The sequence below is a fragment of the Balaenoptera acutorostrata genome, chromosome 1 (assembly GCF_949987535.1).
Source record: "Balaenoptera acutorostrata chromosome 1, mBalAcu1.1, whole genome shotgun sequence".
NCBI classification, from domain to species: domain Eukaryota; kingdom Metazoa; phylum Chordata; class Mammalia; order Artiodactyla; family Balaenopteridae; genus Balaenoptera; species Balaenoptera acutorostrata.
In genome coordinates, this window is record NC_080064.1 from 147,814,488 (window position 1) to 147,839,024 (window position 24,537).

Below are 24,537 nucleotides of genomic sequence, written 5' to 3' on the forward strand. Positions count from 1 at the left end.
GCAAAGGTAGGAATAGAGAAACAGGTGTCATACTTAGCCTCAGAAGAGTTCGATATTGCCCAAGGAAAGCCTGTGATAATGCATTTATTTTTCTAACAGAACCACCTACGCTGGAAGTTCTAGAGCCTCCATATAACACTCCATTCCAAGAAAGAGTGGCCAATCAACGCATTGCATTTCCATGTCCTGCAAAAGGTGTGTAATACTTGGACACATGGGCATTGGCATAATGTTGTATTGTTCCAGAATTCTATATTGAACCCCAAAGATCATAAAATTCTACTTGTCAGTCCACATTATAACATTTGGGCATAACGGAAACTAATCCCTCTTCAAATAACAACTAGGTTGAATAGGTATTTTTCCCTCCCAGGTGTTTTATTTCCTTCACTGGAAATACCTTCTGTTCTTTCAAACTTGCCTCATCTAGCATGTTTTCCAGGTTGTTCATGCTCCTTCCTGTTACTTCTTAGTTCATTCTATTTTTGACAAGAATTCTCTTTAAAATGTGACAGATAGGGCTATTCAAACTTTTGCATATCTTTCTCAGTCAGGGGTATAAATTAGGGCAATCCCCTTGTTTGTTCTAGATACTTCTTTCCTAAAAACCTCTTTCTAGATTTATCCTCTACTGGTAATTCTGGAGCCAGGTTGTAACTTGGCTCTCTGATGCTTGTCTGAACTCCTTCTCTCCCTGAATTTCTGGGTTTTCTATCCCACCATGTTTCCTGGCAGGAGATTGTTATTCTCTCTCCTCTAGAGGATGTGAAAAAGGCACTGTCACCATCACCTTACTCTGGATGCCCAATAGATGGTTAAGAACGTCCTTTCTTTCGCATATGCGTTCATCTGCAATGACTCAAATGAGTCTGTAACAGTTCTGGCAAAGACCAAGCAGTATTCTTTCCGTGACCTCCCGGAGCGCTCCATGCCGCTGGTAGCATTAGTGCCCCCACGTGTCACTCTTAACTCTCTTGTCCCTGGAGACAGTGGCAGTTGAAGGTCCTTAAGGCTGTCTCTGTTACTGTAGCAAGATTTTGCATCTCTTAACAGCATTAAAAGAAAGATAACTTTAACAAGATTTTCAGATATCTAAAGAATTGTCAGTAACTATTCCCAGAGCCAGTGGGGAGGGAGGCAAGGCCTGGAGAAGGATCCTTGAGAAAGGTTTAAGTTCAGCTGAGTTCTGTGGGTGCTTCCTACTGATGGAGGCCTGCCAGTGGCACTGTTGCTCTGTACTCTCCACTGAATCCCTGACTCCCAAGCTGGCTTGGACTTCCCTTTTCCATTTTGAAATACCACCTCTTCCTAGTACTCTATTTTCACCTGGGGTAGAATTCTTGAGTTCATTTAAAATAGCTAGATGCCTTTTCATTTTATTGGCCATGAATTTCATCTTGACCATGGTTGTTCTACCATTTAGAAATAAAATAGAACACAATTTCTTTCTTTTGCTCGTTCATTTACTTTTTCATTTATTAACTTCACAAATATTAATTGAGAAGTTTGAGAACCACATAAAAGAATGAGTAGGATGTGAGGAAATGATTATAACACCCTTTTTTCCTTGACAACATGAACAACTGCAGTCCATCAGTTTTATCTTCTCTTCCTCATCAGTCAGCATCTTACTATGAGGATGACGAAATAGGCCAATATTTTTGTTTTATTTTTTCCCATAAGTATAGTCATTTTATTAGTTCATAGTCATTCATAGTCAATCACAGTCATTTTTATAATTCCTTAACTCAATTTGAGTTTAACCTAAATGACACATTCTATGTATTCCTGCCATTCTTTTGTACTTAGATATATGACCATTCTTTAATATTTTTATTATGCTTTAATATAAGATTATACATGTCTTATACATGTATATATACATATATACATGCCATGTCTTATACAATTATATTAATTTTATTGAATGTGCTTTTTTTATTTTTATAGGGATTAATAGGGATTAAGTAAAATGTGAAAGTACTTAGAATAGTGCCTGGCACATTGTTTGCTAAATAAATACATTCTTATTATAGAGTTTACTGTTTGTCTGTTTCAAGTATGTCCTTTTGGCTCCATTATGCATTTTAAGATGGTTTTTATCACTTTCATTCATGAGTTATGTAACTTCCATTCACTCTCTTCGTAATAAATAAATTGAGGAAAGCAATTCTGCTCACTGCTTTCTCAGCTTTCTTTTCAGTATAAAAAGTCAAGAATAATCTATTGCCCTCTGTTTAACAGAATGGGATCCCCAGAAGATGTGTGGCTAGTAGAAGTTCCTCATCTCTGCTCTATTAGGCCTGTTTAAAATGTGAATTATGAAGCATCATTTCTGTACATCATTTATGTACTCTGAGCAATCTGTATGTATATTCCTCTGATAGTATCTTATTTTTGTTCTTCCTTTATTTTCATCCAAAAACTCTCCCCATTTCTAGTCCATTTAATTAATATAGCTTTTTTCCCCCCACTAGCACCATGAACTCACTCAAGAAAATGTTTTGCTTTGCTTACTATCATCTGAATGTCTTGATAAAAACAACTTTGATCAAATTCTACACTACAGACCATACATCTTTTAAGACTGATCAGGAATTAGAGGCATTAAATACTGTAATCTCGTCCAAATCCCATGCCAGGAGCAATATCTTCAAAGAAGCATAGTACCTAAGGGTACCTGTTATAATCATAACAAATTTTATTTCTCCTCAAGATATTTGATATTCAATAGTGACTTCTAATTTTGCTGTAAAATATCACAAAGCTTTAATTTCTTATTTAGGTACCCCCAAACCAACCATCAAATGGTTGTGGAATGGTAGAGAGCTGACAGCCAGAGATCCTGGTATTTCTATATTAGAAGATGGCACATTGTTGGTTATTGCTTCTGTTACGCCGTATGACAGTGGGGAGTACATTTGTGTGGCAGTCAATGAAGCTGGAACCACAGAAAGAAAATATAACCTCAGAGTCCATGGTAAATACAGATAGAAATGCTAAAATCGTATAACTGAATATGTGACACTTTCAGATTCTTTTATATATGTTATTCTTTCAGTCCAGTGTTATTTAATATTTATGTGAATAGACGTGTTATCAACCAGAAGAGTAGTGGTCTAACGGCATTTATTGATTTATTTTATATCACTGAAAGTTCAAATGGTAGAAAAAGATACATAATCAAAAGTCCGCTGGACCTAGGCTAAGCCATCTACTTGTCCTCTCTATGGGCAAGGAAAGTTGTTAGGTATGTGTGTGTGTGTATGTATCTTCCCAGAGATATTTTTATGCAAAAACGAAGAAATATGAATATATATTTCATCCTCTTTTTTTTAGATACAAAAAGCATTTATAGTAGACCATTATATACATTACTCCACACCTTGTCTATTTCATTAAACACTCTAACTTGGGGATTATTCAATATTCCTAACTCTTATTTATGCCTACCTAGCATCCCACCATACCATGATTTACTTAACCTTCTTCTATCAATGATGAGCATTTGGTTTGGTACCATTTGTTTACTATTCTAAGTAATGCTTCGATGAAATCATGTATATATGGCACTTTGCATGCGTCAAAAGATATGTGCATTTTGAAATTTGATGGATATTGGCTTCCAGAAACACTGGGCAATATTCATTCTCATCAGCAAAGTAGTCTCACATAACTTGAGACTCTAGCAGTTTGCATTTTGAGTGGTATGTGAAATAAATAGGATCTCCCTTAAATTTATCCTTAATTCAAAACTCTGAAATAATAACTAAAGTAAAAATTCAATGAGTTACTTATAAATATAGTGGTCAAGACTCTTCATTTCATAATAAAAGCTGTCTTAAGTATGACCAGCCTTTCTAGCTATCAGGTATCTCAGAATTTGCTTTCTAAAGCCCTTTGTAAAGAAACTTTGTATATAATATTTATTTAAAACTATCTAACTACAACTTCTCACTTTTTGCAGTTCCTCCAGTAATTAAAGATAAAGAACAAGTAACAAATGTGTCCGTGTTGGTCAACCAGCTGACCAGTCTCATTTGTGAAGTTGAAGGTACTCCATCTCCCATCATTATGTGGTATAAAGATGATGTCCAGGTAAATGGAGACATCCAAACATGCATAGGTCCTTGCCTCTCCCTCTGAAGTAAATCATTCAAATGTGACTTTCTTATTAATAATAGTATAAAAATTTTACTTCAAATTTTAATTATGCATTTTTATTAGAATTGGAAATAACACTGACCCTTTTGGCCTTAAAAGGTGACTGAAAGCAGCACTATTCAGATTGTGAGCAATGGGAAGATGTTAAAGCTCTTCAAAGCCACTCCAGAGGATGCAGGAAGATATTCCTGCAAAGCAATTAATACTGCAGGCACTTCTCAAAAGTATTTTAACATCGATGTGCTAGGTAAGGAAAACATTCTTTTAAAAAACTTCAGTTCAGATGCATTTCTTATATAGGACAGCATTAACTGTATTAAAGAGTAAAGAGATGAAAAATAAATTGATAGGAGAAATATCATTCATTTTATTCTATTATTATTTTTGTCTTTAATATTGGTTAATCAGAACCATGTGATATAGAAAGTTTATAGGTATTTGTTATTATCATATAGCGATGTCTAGGGGAACTTGGTACTGTCTTGTACAGAAAATACTGAATTACTGCTCTTGTTAGTTTCTCTAATGAGGTGGTCAGGAAATTCTTTGGGAAGTAACTATGCCGGATGATGCACAGTAAAATTCATTCATGTTGCTGACATCTCCTAAAGCCTGCTAGGTTGTACTTGAACTGAGGAAGGTAGTAAATTCACCCTCCCCTGCATTCTAATTAATTCCTATAACTAAACAACCTCAGCCCTGATTCTAATTAAGTGGGGAGAATGCTGAGAATGGGTAGCAGCTGTAATAAATTGGGATTTAAAACATTTAAAATGTTTTAATCATAATCATAAAATTTTTGTAAGTTTAGTTTGTGAAATTATATTTGCTGATCAAAGTTTACTTTGTGATAAAATGACTTCCTTCCTTTTTAATGTTTTGCTCATCGAAAGGGCATATGATTTGTAAGTCTGGAGTGGAAGTGAGGTCTGGGAATGATGCTGCATTAGAATTACCTTTTGTAAACTGCTAAAACATAAAAGTTCTCTCTCTCATAAGTCTTCTCAAAGCCTGAAGTACTTTGAATTTCCTCTGCTAAAATTACCATTATTGATATTGGTTATAAAAACAAAGTGATCTTTTCTATCATTAGTCTCATTGGCATTATTTCTCTTGGCACTCATTTACTCTCATGACTTTGACTGCTATCTGTGCACTGATGGCTCCCACATTTTCATCTCCAACTCAGACTTCTTCCCTGAGCTCTCAGGTGATATATCTGACCTCCTCCACAATATCTTGGCTTGAATATCTCAGTGGCATAGAAAACAGAAAGGTCTCAGTAAATGCCTGTTCTGGTCACCTTCAGTGACCCCCATCATAGTGACCAGCACTTCCATCCATCCACTTGCTTCTGCCGCAACCTGGTACTCATTCTTCCTACCTCCCTCTCCCTGACTCTGTAAATCTGTCTACATCCTGTTAAATCTGCTTCTTAATTCCATGTTAATTATAATTTATAAGCTGAATTAATGCAATAACCTCCTAACTACTCCCCTTCATCCATTATTTGCCAGTGGAATCCGATCTTCATTCAGAAGCCAGTGTGGTCTTAAAACAAATTTGATCACAGCCCTCCCTTATTGAAACCCTTTAGTGGCTGATCATTGCTCTGAAGATTAAGATCAAACACCGTAACGTGATATAAAGGGGGAGGATTCAAAGACCAGGGAAGTTTATGGGAGCTCTTTAATATGCTTTATAATTCCGAGAATAAAAACTAGTACAATCTTTTCACATTATATCTCATGTACAATTTTAGCATAGGAGCCCTTTAAAAGAGACAAGGGTAATATATTTCAAACAGCACTATGGTAGAATTTAAACATTATAAGATTGTCATTGACCATGTCATTCATTATCTAAAACGTATAGCAGTAGTAAATTTCATTATGTGAGCTTCATGGCTCATTTGTATTCTCAACTCCTTTTGTACATTGATTTAATACTCCTCAAAATGAGTTCTTTACTACTGTAATTCTTCCAAGTAATTGTCTTGCTATCAAATCTTTCATGAACGTGTTCCTATGTTTAAATTTGACATTTGGGTCCGCAGATGTGATATGAAAGGGATTATTGTATGATATTTTACTTTTAACATTAAGATCTTGTTGAAATATTATAGAAGTCATTATCTTCTCTCACTCCCCACTCCTTTTGCTAAGTCATAGATTTTCATGATAAAATGTCTTTGTTCAAGTCCCACCCACCATAATAGGTACCAGCTCCCCAAGTGAAGTCTCAGTTGCCCTCAACCAGGATACCACCCTTGAATGCCAAGTCAAAGGCACTCCCTTTCCCATTATTCACTGGTTCAAAGATGGCAAGTGAGTACCTCTTCTGTATTTGTTACAAGGATCCAATTGTTTGGAAATAGATGTGGATTTTCCCCCTCTTAATTATCTTACCACATAGAGTATTATTAAATGAACATGAAGGAAAAACAATATTGTTCAAAAATGGTCTCAAATTTATGAATTTATGAATTGTAAGACTTTAGAAATGCTGGGAATTTATTTTAGAGACACAGAGGAACTCACATTTATTATACACTAAATATACACTAAGGGCTAAGAATGAAAAATGAAAAATACAAGATCCAAGTACAGAGATAATCTTGGCTTTACATAGAATTGTTTGAATTATTAAAAAGGAAAACTTGCTTATGACAGCAAGATGAATGCTTAAGCTAGTTTAATATATGGTCAAAAAGGAACAACCACAAAAGAGCAATTAGATGTTTCTCTTAGCCCTTGTGTATTATTATAATTTCTGAAAGCAGCTGTCTAAGACCTAAATAGCAAAGAGTAAAGGTTTGCAGTGTATAAAATAAAGGATTGTGTAAAAACTTTTTATATGTTAATAGGAAAGACAAACAACATAGAAAAATGTATGTGTGGAGGGTATAAACAGGCAATTAAAAAGTTATATAGTTAAGCAATAAATATATTAAAAGATGCTTACCTTCAATAATTTGGAGAAGGTAAGCAAAATAATATGATTTTGTTTTTCATAGATTAGTTTGGCAAGAAAAAGTAGAGGTTTGAAAAATATCAAGTGTTGGCTTAGAGTATGGGAAGGAAATCAGGATATAGGACTCTGATGGGACAATGTAAATTAGTACTCTGAAAGGCAATTTGTTGATATCTATTAAAATTTAAATGCTCATATGCTATAATGTAGCAATTACACTACTGGTGTCTAGGACAGGGAAGCCAGTCATCTATTCTGCAGGAAGGCTTGACTCCCTGGATACTCCCTGAAACACTGTGAAAGCAGAAAAGTGAAAACTGCTTAAAGCTTGACATTGGGAGAGAGGATAGATGACGTATGGCATTGTCTTATTATGAAACACTGGACAGCAATTAAAAAGAGAAAGATCAAGCTATATGTACCAAAACTATCTCCATAGCTATTGTCAAGTGAAAAGTAGAACAATAATACAATACCATTATGTATAACAACTTTAGATTCCTCTAGCAATACATTTATGGGTGAAAAATGTTTAGAAAAACATGTGGAAGAACACAAACTAAACTGACAATCGTAAGAAGTCTAGAGAAAAGACTCACATTAGGGGTAATAAACCAAGGAGACCTTTTCTTATTATAATGTTTTTTTGTTTGTTTCAATTTTTGTGTTACTTGCATAATTAACAGTCAGTGAAAGTTTTAAAGTTACTTCAATTTGAGTAGCATTATCAAGTATTCCACCTCTTTAAACAGTTAAAATGCATTAAAGTAAAGTACTTTATTCTCTTAGCTTCAGAGAACTTAAAAGAGTCATACCAAGGAATAGTATGGGATGCTACCACAGAAAATTAAATGTGTTTCCATTTAATCTTGTAGTCTGATTGGTGGCTTATTAATATAGCAGTGCATCTATTTATAATGGGGCTAATTCACTGCAGCTTTTTAAAAACTGGCTATGGGTCTTCCTGAAAGATCAATGGATTTTAAAGGCATGACTCTTAGGATATCATAGACTTTAATTACCATGATGTTTTAAGTATTAAATAAAGCTGCTGCCAAACATAAAGTAAGCATTTTATAGTAGTTAGTAAACGATTCTGTATAGTAGAAGAAGACTTCCTTGACAAATATATATGAGCTGCCTTTGGGGTAAATATCTTTCAGTATTTATGATTATAAAAGCATTCATATTTATTACAATATCTACTTTTTAGGAAAATTGGCATGATCATTGTCTTTAGTAAGTAATAACCATTCATTCTATTGTAAATATTTTTCCAGGTGTTATAATATTAGTTTACAAATAATATTGCTTGGCTTGAAGCTCCTGGACACTTAGTTTTTCTTTTCTGAATGATGGTAGAAATTTTGGCTTTGTAAACCAAAAAAAAAAAAAAAGGGGGGGAGGATGAATGAAAGAAATAAAGTTTTGTAGTAATATTATTCAACAATTTAAGTTTGAAATGAAGTTCAATTTAATAATTTAGTGATATTCATTCAATTTAAGTTTAAGGGAAGTTTTTTCTCAAAGTGATAATTATCTACTTTCATTAGTAAAGTGGTTTAATAATTCTGTTCTTCTAAACAGAAGTACTTAATCATATCATTGTATTTTTTTTAGATTCATACTAAAAAATTCAACTTTGATTCATATTTTTAAACTCATATGACTTAATGATTTTTGTTGTGATTAATAAAAGAGAAAACATTTAGGAAAACAAAAATGGGCCCATGGAATAAAATTTTACTTTTTCTAGGCCTTTATTTTTGGGAGACCCTAATATTGAACTTCTAGACAAAGGACAAATTTTACATTTAAAGAATGCACGAAGAAGTGACAAGGGACGCTACCAGTGTACTGTGTTTAATGCAGCTGGCAAACAAGCCAAGGATATAAAACTGACTCTCTATAGTAAGTGTGACGTTCTTATGCTTTTTACTGTTATTATCAGTTCTCACTATACATTGAAAATCAGGGTTTGCTCTACTGTTAACTGCTCTTTGATTCAATACTAAGTAATTTGGAATGCTACTTACTTTAAAAGAAAAAGCCTATTTTCATGTGTTTTAGGCTATAACATTGCATCCAATTTTAATGTATTTTATCATTAAGTATGGATTTCTTCAGGGGGTCTAGTGATTTTCATATGACCTCACTTAAGAGGTCAAGTATTCCCTGATTTGTTAGTGTAACATAAATCAAATGTCTGTATCCCTAAAGGGGTTTTTAAAAAGCTCTAAAAAGAGTAGAGATGCATGAAATAGAATGAAGATGATGGTATGAGAACAACTCAATTATTCTATTCTCATTCCATCTTGGCCTTTATTCAGACCACATGGTAATATTTAAATGTTTTAGGCTGTGCTGCTATTTTCTCTCAGTTAATTCCCCATCAGAGGTATGTAGCCCTCATTTCACTAAAATTCTCAACATCCCCTGAGGAAGGTGACTGCCAAGGTCATTTATTTTTCATGCCAGGAGCCATAGGAAGGCACTTGAACATTATGTTGCAGGCACAAAGAATTACATGATAGGAAGGAATAGGGCTCATTAGGCCAGTCATGCTTATTGTGGCTCTACTTCCTGCACTATCTTCTGCTTTGTATAGCGTTTGACACTCAGAAAAGTTTAGATACCTCAGGAATGTCACTTCCTTGTAGGGTCTTCCCAAACCAAACCAATCACGTCATCACTCTCTATTACATTGTCCTAGTTTTCTTTATAGCACGGATCACTGTCTGATAGTTTAACTGCTTACTTATGGGTTTATTTACTTATTTGCTATTTCTCTCAAAGGAAGCTAAACCTCATAAAAGCAGGGCCTTGTTTTGCATGTTCTCTACTTTAATGTCTGATACACAGTAGCTCTCAAGAAATACTTGCTCAGTGAATGAATTGTCTAGTGATACACCGTTCAGTATGGTAGGCACCAGCCACACGTGACTGTTGAGCATTGGAAATGTGGCTAGTCCAAATTTAGACAAGCTGTAAGTATAAAATACACACCAGATATCAAAGACTTAATATGAAAATATAATGTAAGATACCTAAGTAATAATTTTACATTGATTACATCTGAAATAATGATATTTTAGATATATTGGACTAAGTAAAATGTATTATTTTCCTGCTTTTTAATGTGGCTACTAGAACATTTTAAATTATATATGTGGTCTTAATTATAATTCTGTTGGACGGTGATGGTTTGAGTCACGGATGTAGAAAACAAACTTATGGTTACCAGAGGTTAGGTGGGGAGGTGGCGGGGGGGATGATTTGGGAGACTGGGACTGACACATACATGCTACTATGTATAAAATAGATAACTAATAAGAACCTACTGTATAGCACAGGGAACTCTACTCAGTACTCTGTAATGGCCTATATGGGAAAAGAATCTAAAAAAAAAAACAAAACCAAAAAGTGTGGATATATGTGTATGCATAACAGATTCACTTTGCTGTACACCTGAAACTAACACAACATTGTAAATCAACTACACCCCAATAAGAATTAAAAAAAAAAAAAAAGGAACTTGGGCTTCTGAGGTAAGTGGACTTGGGTTCAGACCCAACTTCTGCCACTTACTAACTTTGCAACTTCGGACAAATTGCCTGACCCCTCTGAGCTTCGGTTTTCTCATCTATAAAATGGGGATAATAATAGTACCTACTTAATAATATTATTGTAAGGATCAATTGCTAGATACTTTATATTGTCCAGCTTACAGTACAAGTTCAATGAATATTATTCATTTTTTATTATCTACTTAGTGATTGTATTGTCTTGCAACTTGAAATATATATAGAATCTGGCTTGATTTCTATATAATTTAACTGAATTGCAAATTTCCCTTTTTAATGTTAGTTGTCTTTATATACAGTTCAAATAGCTTTCTTGAATCAAAGAAATTTTATTTATTGCAGGCTTTTAAATAATTTCTCTCTATAAATAGAAGCCTGTGGAAGAAATCAATCGTGAACAGACATGTCCTCCAAAAAACAGTAATGTTACTGAAAGATTAGCTGTACGGGCATCCAAGTTAAACAAAAGTGTTATTGCTACCATTGGCCTCCTACCAGAACCAACCTTTTAAACAATAGGTACAATACTTCCCCTAAGCTGTTGCATAGTTTTCTCTACATTGTTGTATTGTTGCCAAAGAATGTGATGAATACATTTTGGTGATTCAATAAGACTCCTATTTCCATAGGAATTGAGTTCTTTCATTTCAGATTTTCTTGTTCATTTGGTATGATGCCCTAAGGCACCGAGAAGAGAGGGCTTTGTAATGATTAAACCTTCTAAGATTGTCTGAGATGAAAGGCACTGTAACATTGTGAAGTTTTAAGTATTCAGTAATTCAGGAAATAATGCCATTTCCTCCCTAGCAAGCTTGTCTGCACCTCTTGAGTGGGTAATCTTAAGCTTATTTTATTTCACTTGTGAAAATGCTTTTATTCCTAAGAATAAATGAAACAGATGCCATACTTGGGCTAACTGTGAGAAATATTTATACAGATTTCAGGTTGAGAATGTGGTTCATACTGCAGTTGACTCATTCATTTTCTTTATTTACATACTAACATGAGGAAAAAGCAGGTGGGTCCGATGCATCTGAAAGGCAGAAATGCACATTTTGCCTGAATTAGGGAAGAAATGGAGACAAAATATGATGAAAAATAAAAGAGATGGAGGGGAAATGAGGGGGGGGGGGGAATGAATGTGAAAAAAAGGAAATAAAAGAGCTTTTAATAACCTATGGGGAGACTGTGCAAATTCATAGCTAGTAGTTCTGAGGCAAAGATTTTTAACCTGCGGTCTGTGTATAAGTTTCAGAGGTCTGAGAGTTTCCCCAAATGGTGTAAAAGTCTTTGAGTGTATATACATGGTAAATTTTAATGTGCAGTGGGTTCATAACATTTACCTGTAACACCGTTCCTCAAACAGAAGTACAGGTCTCAGAAAAGTATATATGAATTAAATTGAAACAGGAAGAAATATTTATCTGGCAGATTTAAACAGTAGATGGTTTGTTGTTCTGCTTTCAGCTGGAAATGTTCTTTGAGTAATTTTTTTCTCAATTTCATAAATACAAACTTTTAAAATGAACTCTTTTCAGTACAAGTGATATTCCTTTGTAAAGCATTCATGGAGGGTAAGGGGTTGTTTGAACCTATGTTCTTGACTTCATTTTTTTAATTTAATTTAATTTGTTTATTTTTACTAGTTTTTATTGGAGTATGGTTGCTTTACAATGTTGTGTTAGCCTCCACTGCACAAATGCAGTGCATTTGAATCAGCCATACACATACAGATATCCCCTCCCTTCTGGACTTCCCTCCCATTTAGGTTACCACAGTGCGTTAGGTAGAGTTCCCATCTGTTCTTGACTTCATTAATGTATCATCCAACTAATTAGGCTAGCCAGTTTATTTAGACAATTTCAGCCAAAAATTTGATATATGTTTCCAGATTACATCAATAGGCTCAAATCAAAATTAAAATTTAAAGTCTGAGTAAAATGTTCTTTCTTAAGATTTCAAAATGGTGGCTTGAATTGATATTAATTATCTATAGCAGGACTTGACAAACCTTTTTTATAAAGGGCAGGTTGGTAGATATTTTAGGCTTTGCATACTGTGAGGCAAAATCAAGGACATTATGTAGGTACTTACATAACAAAATAGAAAGAAATGTCCACCAGTCATTTATTCATGATATTCTATTTTTCTGGTAATTTTAAAAATTGTAAAATTTGTTGTAATACAGGTCTACTAATGAGAATGGATTTCTTTTGGAGGGATAACATTTTACTTAATTAGAGTTCAAAGTTAATGATTCCTGTCACCAAAATTAAATGCAGATGTTCATCTGTTAATACTGATCTGTAATGAGATTTTATTTTTGAAAATGTCTTTTCATGCAGATACTATAGATACTGTCAAATACTAATATCATTTCACAAACACAGGATTTTAATTGTTCATATTCATTACTTGAAAGGCATTTGCAGAATTCTGTTATATTCTCTTGATATTTGACTTTTGGCCTGCCATTCTACTCCCAATTAATCAATTCCAATTGAAGGTTAGATGGAAGGCCCTCATTTTCAGAGATAAAAGAACGTAAAATGTGGAAATTGCATTTGCATTTGCATCGAAGTTTGACAAACATTGTTGAAACTGAAAGTTGAGCTCAGAAAATATATTCACTGCAAATTTGTAGGGGAATCGAGATCTGAGTTTTGTTTGACAGCATGGAAAATGTGTAGAGGAGCTTGACATTACTTGTGAGTCAAACAACAGAATGACTACTAACAGTATAGATTTTGCATTCAAGTGCTGGTTTTATCTGGTAAGTTTAGGTTGAGTTTATTAAGAAACATTGTCAAGTTTATGGCAAAACTAAATTCCAAAATCATTCAGTACTCAATAATAGTGTTTGAGGACAATTCTCATTCAGAAAAAATTCAGTCTCAGTCGTAAGCTCCAAAAATTAAAATGTAACTTTACCACCATTAAGACATTAAGCTGCTATAAGGTAGAACAAGTCATTATATTCACCTTCTACTTCTGACAAAAGTTCATGGAACTGCTGATATTTAAGTCCATAAGAGCAAGTAAAATACCCCATGGACAGTTCTGTTTCAATAACACATGAATATTTTACACAAGTGCTGATGAATAGTACAAGGAATAATGATAGACTTTTAGAATTTTACATTTTAATAAATTTAAAATGTAAAATTTGTAAATTTCTCTAAACCTTTTTCTGCCCCACACGTATTTTTATCACCATCAGTTGTAGCACATCTTAGCAGATCCCACTTCAGGTTGTAATAAATTAGTGCTTTTTCAACTTCTTTGAAAATATTTTTGTCTGTAGTTGTTCCATGCAGACTATTCTTAGAGACTAATTCTTCAGTTTCTTTAACGTGGCATTGACTCCTCAAATAAAAGACAGCTAAGCAGTATCAGTAACATCTGTCAATTTGTCAAGAGCCAAGAATACTGTTCAGAAAAGTTGCCTTTAAAAAAAAAATGACTATTGATATTGTTAGTTTTCTCAACTCTTCAAGCAGTTTTTCTTATGGAAAGGCTGATAATCTTAAACAAATTGATTAGTTTAGGCATAAATGTTTGCTAATGCAATCATTCTTGATTTAATTAAATCACTGTTGGTAAATGGCTCTCCTTCCTTGGCTAACAAATGAGCCACTCAGAAACTTAGATGGTAGCCTTTTTGACTTTTTATCTTTGTGAAGAAATTCTGCCTAATGAGACATTCCATTTTATATTAATTTATCGGTTGTTTTTCTTTGAGTGGGATATATTGTGATGAGTGCTTAGGCTAATAGAGTTAGTGTACACTGTATTTTTTCAAAACAGCTATAGTGTTATTAAAAAATAAACTCAGTGCTTTGCCATTGAACTTAATAACAAAATAATCCACACTGTTCTGTGCTTTAAAAATGTTACGTTTTAAAGCTTACTTTTCTTTTTTTGTGTGTGTTTTGACCTGGGGAGTATGCACTGGTAATAAAAGTAAAGTAAAATATCACGGTATGGTGATATTTATGGCACTTGAAATGCTGTTGGCTTATAATTGTGTCACTGAAATTTATGGTGAGCTAAGCAACAGTGAGAAGCAATGAGAACACCACATTTGGTATTTATTACAACAATTTAACTCTGCCATTGTAGAAGTGAAAGTAGCCATAGACGGTACATAAACAAATGAGCATGACCATATTCCAATAAAACTTAATAGGTGCTGAAGTTTGAATTTCATATAATTTTTACATGTCACAAAATATTATCATTATTTTGATTTTTTCCTGTCGTTTAAAAATGCAAAAACTGTGCTTGGTTCAGCATCTTGATGCCTGGCCTGTGGGCCATAATTGGCTGCCCTGATTTATATAGTAAACCACCTTATAGAAAAATTATTCCACCATCAAATTTACCTCACAATACAGGCATACCTCTGAGGTATTGCAGGTTCTGTTACAGACCACCACAATAAAGCAAATATTGCAATAAAGCAAGTCACACAAATTTTTTTTGGTTTCCCAGTGCAAATAAAAGTTATGTTTACACTATACTATAGTCTACCAAATGTACAAAAGCATTGTGTCTAAAAAAAGTACACACCTTAATTTAAAAATACTTTATCACTAAAAAATACTAACCATCATCTGAGCCTTTAGCAAGTCATAGTAGTAACATTAAAATCCCTGATCAGATATACAGATTGCCAACAAACACATGAAAGAATGCTCAACATCATTAATCATTAGAGAAATGCAGATCAAAACTACAATGAGATATCATCTCACACCAGTCAGAAGGGCCATCATCAAAAAATCTACAAACAATAAGTGCTGGAGAGGGTGTGGAGAAAAGGGAACCCTCTTGCACTGTTGGTGGGAATGTAAATTGATACAGCCACTATGGAGAACAGTATGGAGGTTCCTTAAAAAACTAAAAATAGAACTACCATATGACCCAGCAATCCCACTACTGGGCATATACCCTGAGAAAACCATAATTCAAGAAGAGTCATGTACCACAATGTTCATTGCAGCTCTATTTACAATAGCCAGAACATGGAAGCAACCTAAGTGTCCATCGACAGATGAATGGATAAAGAAGATGTGGCACATATGTACAATGGAATATTACTCAGCCATAAAAAGAAACAAAATTGAGTTATTTGTAGTGATGTGGATAGACCTGGAGTCTGTCATACAGAGTGAAGTAAGTTAGAAAGAGAAAAACAAATACCGTACGCTAACACATATATATGGAATCTAAAGAAAAAGGTGATGAAGAACCTAGGGGCAAGACGGGAATAAAGACGCAGACCTACCAGAGAATGGACTTGAGGACACAGGGTGGGGGGGAAGGGTAAGCTGAGACAAAGTGAGAGAGTGGCATAGACATAGATACACTACCAAATGTAAAATAGATAGCTAGTGGGAAGCAGCGCATAGCACAGGGAGATCAGCTCGGTGCTTTGTGACCACCTAGAGGGGTGGGATAGGAAGGGTGGGAGGGAGGGAGACGCAAGAGGGAGGAGATATGGGGATATATGTATATGTATTGCTGATTTACTTTGTTATAAAGCAGAAACTAACACACTATTGTAAAGCAATTATACTCCAATAAAGATGTTAAAAAAAAGAAGATAATCATATTTTTATTAAAGAATCCATCATGATCACTAAAAAAAATAAAATAAAATAAAATCTCTGATCATAGATCTCCACAACAAATATAATAATAATGAAAAAGTTTGAAATATTGATAGAAATACCAAAATGTGACAAAGACAGGAAGTGAGCCAGTGCTGTTGGAAAATAGTGCCAATAGACTTGCTCAGTGCAGGCCTGCCACAGACCTTCAGTTTGTGAGAATTACAATGTGTGCAAAGCACAGTAAGGCAAAGCACAATAAAATGAAGTATGCCTGTATAGTAGATCTTGCCTTCATTTATGTGTGAGGAAAAAAGTATGTATATTAATGTTTGTCACTATGAACTAGTTCTAAGAACAATTATCAGAAAACATTAAGGAATTCCACTCAGATCCAGATACTGTTTTCTAATATTCTTTTCCACTAAATAGAACCAGAGCTTCTAGGAGAAATAGTTAATTCTAAGGCTGGGGCAGGCAGTATAAAGATGAGCCTGGAGCATGTAGTAGGGCCAGAAAGTAAGGAAATACTAAAATAATATGATGTGAGTATATCAAAGGGACATAGGGCCAGTTGGAATAGCTCCCGAAGGCCATACTGGAACAATTTGAACAATAAAATAAATAATGTAGTATTGGATTATACCCAAAGTATAAAATGAATCTCCATGAGTGCATAGTGATATAAATAAATAAATTGGGGAAGATAGACTAATCTCTCATACAGAAGAATTCCAGATAAATTATGTAGGTATTCCCCTCTCAAGGAAGTAGAATAGCTCTCCCCCTCATATATATGGGCTGGGAAGAGTGATTCTTTTCAAAAGGGCAAAAGAGAGTAACTTTACAGTGGAGGAACCTAGCAAAATCTACCTCAACCAGGTGATCAAGGTCAATATCATCAGTGATAAGCTATGTTGATAGTGTGTACCCTTGATATGATTGATGAGAATGGCACTCTGTGATCGTGCTTCCAAAACCCATAACCCTAGTCCAACCATAAGGAAAACATTCTCTTCTAAAATAAAAGTTTATTTTAAAAAATTAAGGCGCTCAAATTCAGGCACATGCCATTTAATTTGTTTTAAGTTATTGCAGTGATAGCACAATCCTGGAAGGATCGTGTTCAGAGTATGTAGCAGGGCTTGAGTCAGTGGTGTTGTTTTTCCAGCAGCAGAGTCCTCATGTGGTGTGAGAGGCCAGACATGTGGTTACTGAATTATGAAAGATACACATGTAGCCAATTAGATGAGTATAATTGAGTGAATGAACTCTCTGTGGTGGTTCCAAAAAAAGTAAGAAGAAGGAAAAGTTAAAGACTCCACAGCTATTACCAGTAGCTGGATCTGAAAGCACTTAGGCCTTTTGTATTTCCTGGGGAAATGGCATGCAGTTGTACCTCTTCTGACATTTTTGCTCCCTTGGCCTCATTTCAAACTTATTGTATTTACTTTAAGTGGGATTTATTTTGTTTTGCTTTGTTAAACACGACTTTCTTAGTTCCTGTAATATGATCTATTGGGCTTAAATGAACCCCTGAAATGAAAACTGACTTTCTGCTTTTACTGAATCTGAAACCCAAAAGGACAGTGATGAAGACTGTTTTGACAAAACAGGCAACTAATTATCAGTAGGTAAATCACAGACCTCCTAATTGTCTTTAATTCATATTTACTTTAATGCATTGTTTAAATATCTATAGCATTTGAGACTTTGATGCAGATGCTAAAACTTAGAAGACTTGTTTCTGTTCTGAAATCCTTTGTAGTTCCACCTAGTATTAAAGGAGGGAATGTCACCACAGAAATATCAGCACTGATCAACAGCATAATTAAACTGGAATGTGAAACACGGGGACTTCCAATGCCTGCCATTACTTGGTATAGAGACGGCCAACCAATCATATCCAGCTCACAAGCACTTTATATTGATAAAGGACAATTTCTTCATATCCCTCGAGCACAGGTCTCTGATTCAGCAACATATAAGTGTCAAGTAACCAATGTTGCTGGGACTGCTGAAAAATCATTCCATGTGGATGTCTATGGTAAGGAAAAAAATATATGTTTTAATTATGTACTTTTCTGCCCTATGCTTTCTAATCTGGCAACATGCAATTTGTTCACTAATAAATCCCTGTTGGGTTGGGTTGTCTTCGATATGCATACATTGTAATTAGAAGAATTTGTCTCATGATTTGGAAAAATATTTTAAAAAGCTAAGGTTAGCAAGAAGTGGGCCCATTCATTCAGTCAACCGTCTGCCTACGGCACTTGGGAATCTAGACCATTTGATTTTTACGGAGAAGGTAAAGTAGTTCTTAGGACTAAGCTCATTCTCTCCAACTTGTCCTTTTTAAGCCAGACACAGTATAGAGTATCCTACAATATTTAGACTAATTGCAGATAAGCTGAACCAAGAAATTCTTTCCTCAGTAGCTTAGGGGGAGATGGACATATAGGTAGTTTCTTTAGTCAAACTACATGAGTTAAAAATGAAAAGAATCCCCTTTATTTCATTAGGATTTTAAAGAATTGCCTGAAATATTACTTTTTTCTACCTAGTTCCTCCAATGATTGAAGGTGACTTGGCTGTGCCTCTCAATAAGCAAGTGGTTATTGCTCATTCATTGACACTGGAATGTAAAGCTGCTGGCAACCCTCCTCCAGTTCTCACCTGGTTGAAAGACGGTGTACCCGTGAAAGCGAGCGACAACATCCGCATAGAAGCTGGTGGGAAGAAACTAGAAATCACGGGTGCCCTAGAAGTCGATAGGGGACAGTATATATGTGTGGCTACCAGTGTGGCAGGAGAAAAGGAAATCAAATACGAAGTTGACGTCTTAGGTAAATGAGGATGCTGCCACCTGTATTCTCATATTCATAGCAAAACCTGACTAGTTTATTAAATGCTTTTGTGTTCATGGAATAATAAAACGATCTTAGAGAAGGTTTAGTGATCTGTTCAACTCTGGACTACACATTACTGAGTGGTGAATTGATCACCAGAGTCCCAAGATCTAAAACCCCACATAAATCTTCCACTTGCCCTGATAGGTACACTTTGTAAGTAGGTAGATGCCTTTTTACATCTGTGACAATATCTGATTGTAGTGAGTGACGGCATGGTCTCTTGTCATGAACACTGTGCTAAACAACAGGAAACTTAGTCTGTGGGACTTGGGAAGTCATCTTGTAACCTTACATCTCTGCTTCTTTATAAATTGAAGGCTTTCAATGCAGGCCCAATTTTTGAGGTTTCCTTATCTTACTCTTATGAAAATAAGCAACATAAAATATGAATCAACTTTATGTTTTGATGGCATCATCAGCCCCATAGTGCTAGATTAACTGAGAAAAATTCACAGTGTGTCAAAAGTATATTTATTGATCGTGGCAAATGTGTATTGTAAAAGGTATTTTACAATACATTTCAAGTCTCCTTCCTGTACCAAATGACTATGATACTTATCAGCCTTCTAAGTGCAACTTAGTATTGCTTAAAAGTGATGCTATATTTTTTCTTGTAAACATTTCTTTGTATGTTACATCCTTGTTGTTTTCTAGTGCCACCAGCTATAGAAGGAGGAGATGAAATGTCTTACTTCATTGTGATGGTTAATAACTTACTGGAGCTAGATTGTCAGGTGACAGGCTCTCCTCCACCAACTATCATGTAAGCGTTTTGGTATGTCTTCTAAATATCTCCCACTTCTTTATTTGAGTGTTTTAGAGCTATCTTGAAAGAGGTTCTGTGTCATTCAAAAGTGATTTATAATATTATACTAATTATATCCCTCTTTTAAAAGATGTACTCTATATTCAAGGCAACTTTTGTTTGATACTCACAGGGCCCATAAATCTGCTCAATTAGAAGACTTCATCATATGCTCTTAAAAATTACATTTTCAGTTCATAGAGACAGACTATTAAGTGGTATCTGTCAGATCTTCTTGAAGCACTGAAATGTTAAATGAACAACGGAATTTAAAACAGTATGCCAGACATATTAAGGAATAGAGGAAGTTAACATGAATATATGATTACCAATACTTTTTTCTCATTCCTTCATTCACAAAGTATTTCTTGAATACTTATCTTTCATTTCCAAAGTGCTATGGGGTATGCAAAGGAACAGATACTCAACTAACTTTTGGGCTAAAATATGTTCACACATGATTATAAAACTAAATGGAAAGTGATAATTCATAATAAATTAAAAATTATACTGCTATATGATTTTAGGATTTTATTTTACAGATGTTTTAAGATTATGTGTGTTTTGTTGGTTAATATTATTTAAACATTTGAAGTGAGTGATATGTAGGGGCATTTGCCTCTTTCTGTAGCCCAGCATTAATAGAAGAATGAAGAACTGTACACATAGTTCTTGGGTTCCAATAATATTCTGGCTTCTTTGTTAAACTAGGTTTCCTTTTTCTTTTCCCTATTTACAGTTTATTTTATTAGAGTGAGCAGATGGGAAATTAGGCAAGTACATAATTGAGAATACATATATATAAATGTATCATATATACATATATACACATATACATACATATATATAAGTATATAAGTCGAATATATGAATAAATGTAGTTGCTCCGAGATAGACAGATTGCTTTAGAAACATAGTTATTTAAGATATAGTTAGGAACATAGTTATTTAAAATATGTCTCCAGACTTCTTTTTGCCTTATTTCTGTAGGTGGCTGAAGGATGGCCAGCTAATTGATGAAAGGGATGGATTCAAGATCTTGCTAAATGGATACAAACTGGTTATTGCCCAGGCTCAAGTGTCAGACACAGGCCTTTATCGGTGTGTAGCAACAAACACTGCTGGAGACCACAAGAAGGAATTTGAAGTGACTGTTCATGGTATGCTGAAGAAGGGGCAGGAGCATTTCACTGAAAATTCATTTATGCATTGTTTCAGTATCTAATTCAGAACTTAGCTCAGTAATCTGGATAAATCTTGAGTTGTGGAAAGTAGTGCTAATTTGAGTGAGAATTTGGATGCAAATTTGAATTAGATAGTGGAAAATTTTAAGGCACTTTACTAACACAGAAGATTTAACCAAGAGGTATCATGTGAATGAACTGAGACAGAATTTAAATGGTAGGAGGTATATTCTGCATAGAATGTGAGGGTCTGAGGAATGAGATCAAAGAAGATAGAAGAGGCAGGCAGCAAATTTCAAATAAAGGGGGGATACGAGTGTTCAAAGATTCATCCAAAACAGGAGGGAGTGTGAATAAAGTCATTTCCAGAAATGGAGGCTGAGGGTGTTATGCAGGGTCCAGGGCACATAAGTGCACTCATGGAACTGGCACAATTGGGTTAGAACCATTCATCTAATGACAGAAGCAACCCTCTGCCAGGGTATCAGGTGTCTCACTTGCCAGCAGACCTTGGGAAGGGAGGGACTGCAATGAGAAACTAGAGAGTGTTTGGAAGCAACAAGCAGAGGTTTCTATGAACATCAACTTCATTCTTCCCAGGCGGACTGGTTTTTTCCTGCATTTTGATGGAATACAGCTAATCCTGTTTCTCAGTCTCAATTCCAATTCTTGAGGGAGGGAATCTGGCAGGCCCAGCTTAAATCAAGTTACTCTCCTGGATTTAATCAGCCTTGCTGGGGACAGAGTCATGTGGTATAAATATGGGTACTGGAAACCCACCCCAATTTAATGAGGCAGTTCTAGAGAAAGGGCCGGTCATAGTAGATTGGGAAAACACACCAAGAGGTTGTAAACCAAACATACATGTGGATTGCAGTTGCTGTAAATATATTTCACTTATTCTCTGGAGAATTAGAGACCCATAGTTAAGAGATCAGTAATCTCTAAAATTGCTAAAATTTATAAGTGAAATCCATGGAATGAAATTATTCTGTTTGTTAAAATAGGCCTCTGCCCTTTTCTAAATTTTGAAGTTTCAAGTTCTTGGATACAGACTTTTAAGTGTTTGATCCCACTGATTATAGTTTTCGTTCCCTCCCTCACTTCCTTTTTTCTTCCTTCTTTCCTTTCTTCTCCTCTCTTTTTCTTAAATCTAGTTCCTCCAACAATCAAATCCTCAGGGCTTTCTGAGAGAGCTGTAGTAAGGTACAAGCCCATCACCTTGCAGTGCATAGCCAATGGCATTCCAAAGCCATCCATTACATGGTTAAAAGATGGCCAACCTGTCAACACTGCCCAAGGAAACCTCAAAGTAAGTATGAATATTATTTTGCCCAAGATGAGAAAGCTATATATGGAGCTATCATATTCTCCTTTCTTAATTATAGATTTTCCTGTTGGATAGATTTTGCAGGAAATGTACTAAAACAGTATGTGTTTTCCTTAGGGTTTTTCAGAATTTAACTTAATATTTTGATTTGAAAAATGAAATTAATTGAAGACTAATAACTTTAACAATGATGTTAATTTTAACATAGTGGTTGGTATTTTTATTATTTCAATTTATGCCTGTTTTAATTATTTAAAAACTGGTATCTTATGGATGAATAGTTCATCAGTACTAAGTAAGTCAGAGTATCCTCAGTATATTCACCATTGACCAGGATTAAGGTAGAGTTATTTCTATTGATAAATAAACCTAAGTGAAATGGTTTCTTGAAAAACATAGTTTAGTTTATAAACATGATGGCAGAGACTCAGACTCTATGAACAAGTTTACTTGTGTATCATATTGAGTATAGTCCCTGGCATATAACTATATATCAGTACATATTTGTTGAATTAATAGATAGGTAGATTGCAAACCTGCGTAATCTACATGATACAATTAAAATAATTAATAGATTTTGCTACTAAGATCAAGTTAATTGACTAATGTGGGTTTGAGCTTTGCTTGAGGTAGGTTTCAGTAACAAGGTATGTGCCAAGTTCTTCTCCCGGCAGAAGTGATGGATATCTGTTCATTTATCATTCCTATTCCAAATTCGGTGGAACTAATCTCACACATTTGCGCTAGCAAAAGATCTAATATGTAACCTTCTAACACAGAGCAGGTAAACAACTGTTTACCTGGGAGACAGATATTTATCATACAGTCGTACAAAAGTATGATTGCAAACTGTGATGAGTAATTTTAGGAGACAGTATAGAGAGGTATAAGAACAGATAATGAGGAAAGCCTTTGAGCGTGTGTTGGTTTGCAACCCCTGGAGCTTCCTGGGTGTCATCTGAAATCGGCCCCCTATTCAGAGAGGGCAGAGAGAGATCTAAGAAAGAGGCACAGCGCTCCAGATTGGTAGGGGGCAGGTTTAATAAGCAAGGGAACTTACTTACCAGGCTTGTCTTGGATGACTGCAAGATGAGTAGATCTCCTCACGTGCCCACCAAATCTTAAAAGTTTATATAGAGATCTTAACTGGGTTCAGTCATATATCCTGTCCAGATGGTCTCAACATCACACTACTATCTCAAGGCTGCGTCCTTGGGCAGTTTCTAGCACTGGGAAAGAAGATGGAATGCACATTCCAAAAATGGGGAGAGGATGAGGAGCCTCCGAATGCCTGAGTCCAGCTCACGGGTCATCCCTGTGGTCACATCCTCTCAGTGACCTCCTCCAACAGCGTGAGGGAGGGTAATTTATGGAGAAAGTCTTTAAGCAGAGATCTGAAGAACATATGGAGTTAAGTGGGCAAATTAATAGAAGAGAGGTGAGTAGAATCTTTCAGAGAAGATGTGCATGGGCAAACAACTGAAAGTAAAGGGGAGCACGACACCTCTTGAGAACGTGAAAGCAAGCCATTGGATTAGGGAACCAAGAGCAAGGGAGAAATGGTATTAGAGGAGACCAGAGGACAGGTAGGAGGCATTTAAGTAATGTTAATGATTTTATTTTCACTTCGCGAATTTCACAATGCGAAATTTTTGAACAGTTTTAAGAGAAGAGTGACATGATCAGGCTTATATTTTCAGTAGTTACCTAGGTCCGTTTGGAGAATGAATTGAAGGAGTCAAGAGTAGATATGTGGAAATCAACTGAACTTATTTGCATTTGTCTAGGAGAGAGAAGATAGAAATTTGGACTCACATGCTGGCCATAGAGATGAGGATACATGGATATATTTGAGAGTTATTTATTGGTTAAATCATTAGGGCTTGATTATAGATTGTTGATGAAAGGTGAGGGAGTGGGGAATATCAAGAAAAATTAGTAGGAAGCTAATCTGCACAAGTGCATAAATA

The 24,537-nt window shown here is 35.0% G+C and overlaps 1 protein-coding gene across 6 annotated transcripts in view; it reads left to right on the plus strand.

Moving 5' to 3' along the window:
• HMCN1 (hemicentin 1) overlaps positions 1-24,537 on the plus strand; it is a 530,431-nt gene that overhangs the window by 280,283 nt on the left and 225,611 nt on the right. For all 6 annotated transcript variants that reach the window (XR_009008571.1, XM_007166971.2, XM_057547914.1 and 3 more), the window contains 11 exons: positions 100-195; positions 2,786-2,980; positions 3,968-4,098; positions 4,264-4,411; positions 6,365-6,491; positions 8,894-9,048; positions 18,105-18,383; positions 18,901-19,182; positions 19,903-20,011; positions 21,044-21,213; positions 22,395-22,549. Coding sequence is in view for 5 of the 6 variants with exons in the window: in XM_007166971.2 (XP_007167033.2) it covers positions 100-195; positions 2,786-2,980; positions 3,968-4,098; positions 4,264-4,411; positions 6,365-6,491; positions 8,894-9,048; positions 18,105-18,383; positions 18,901-19,182; positions 19,903-20,011; positions 21,044-21,213; positions 22,395-22,549 (1,847 nt within the window). In the remaining variant the exon portion in view is untranslated. The remainder of the gene's footprint in view (positions 1-99; positions 196-2,785; positions 2,981-3,967; positions 4,099-4,263; positions 4,412-6,364; positions 6,492-8,893; positions 9,049-18,104; positions 18,384-18,900; positions 19,183-19,902; positions 20,012-21,043; positions 21,214-22,394; positions 22,550-24,537) is intronic.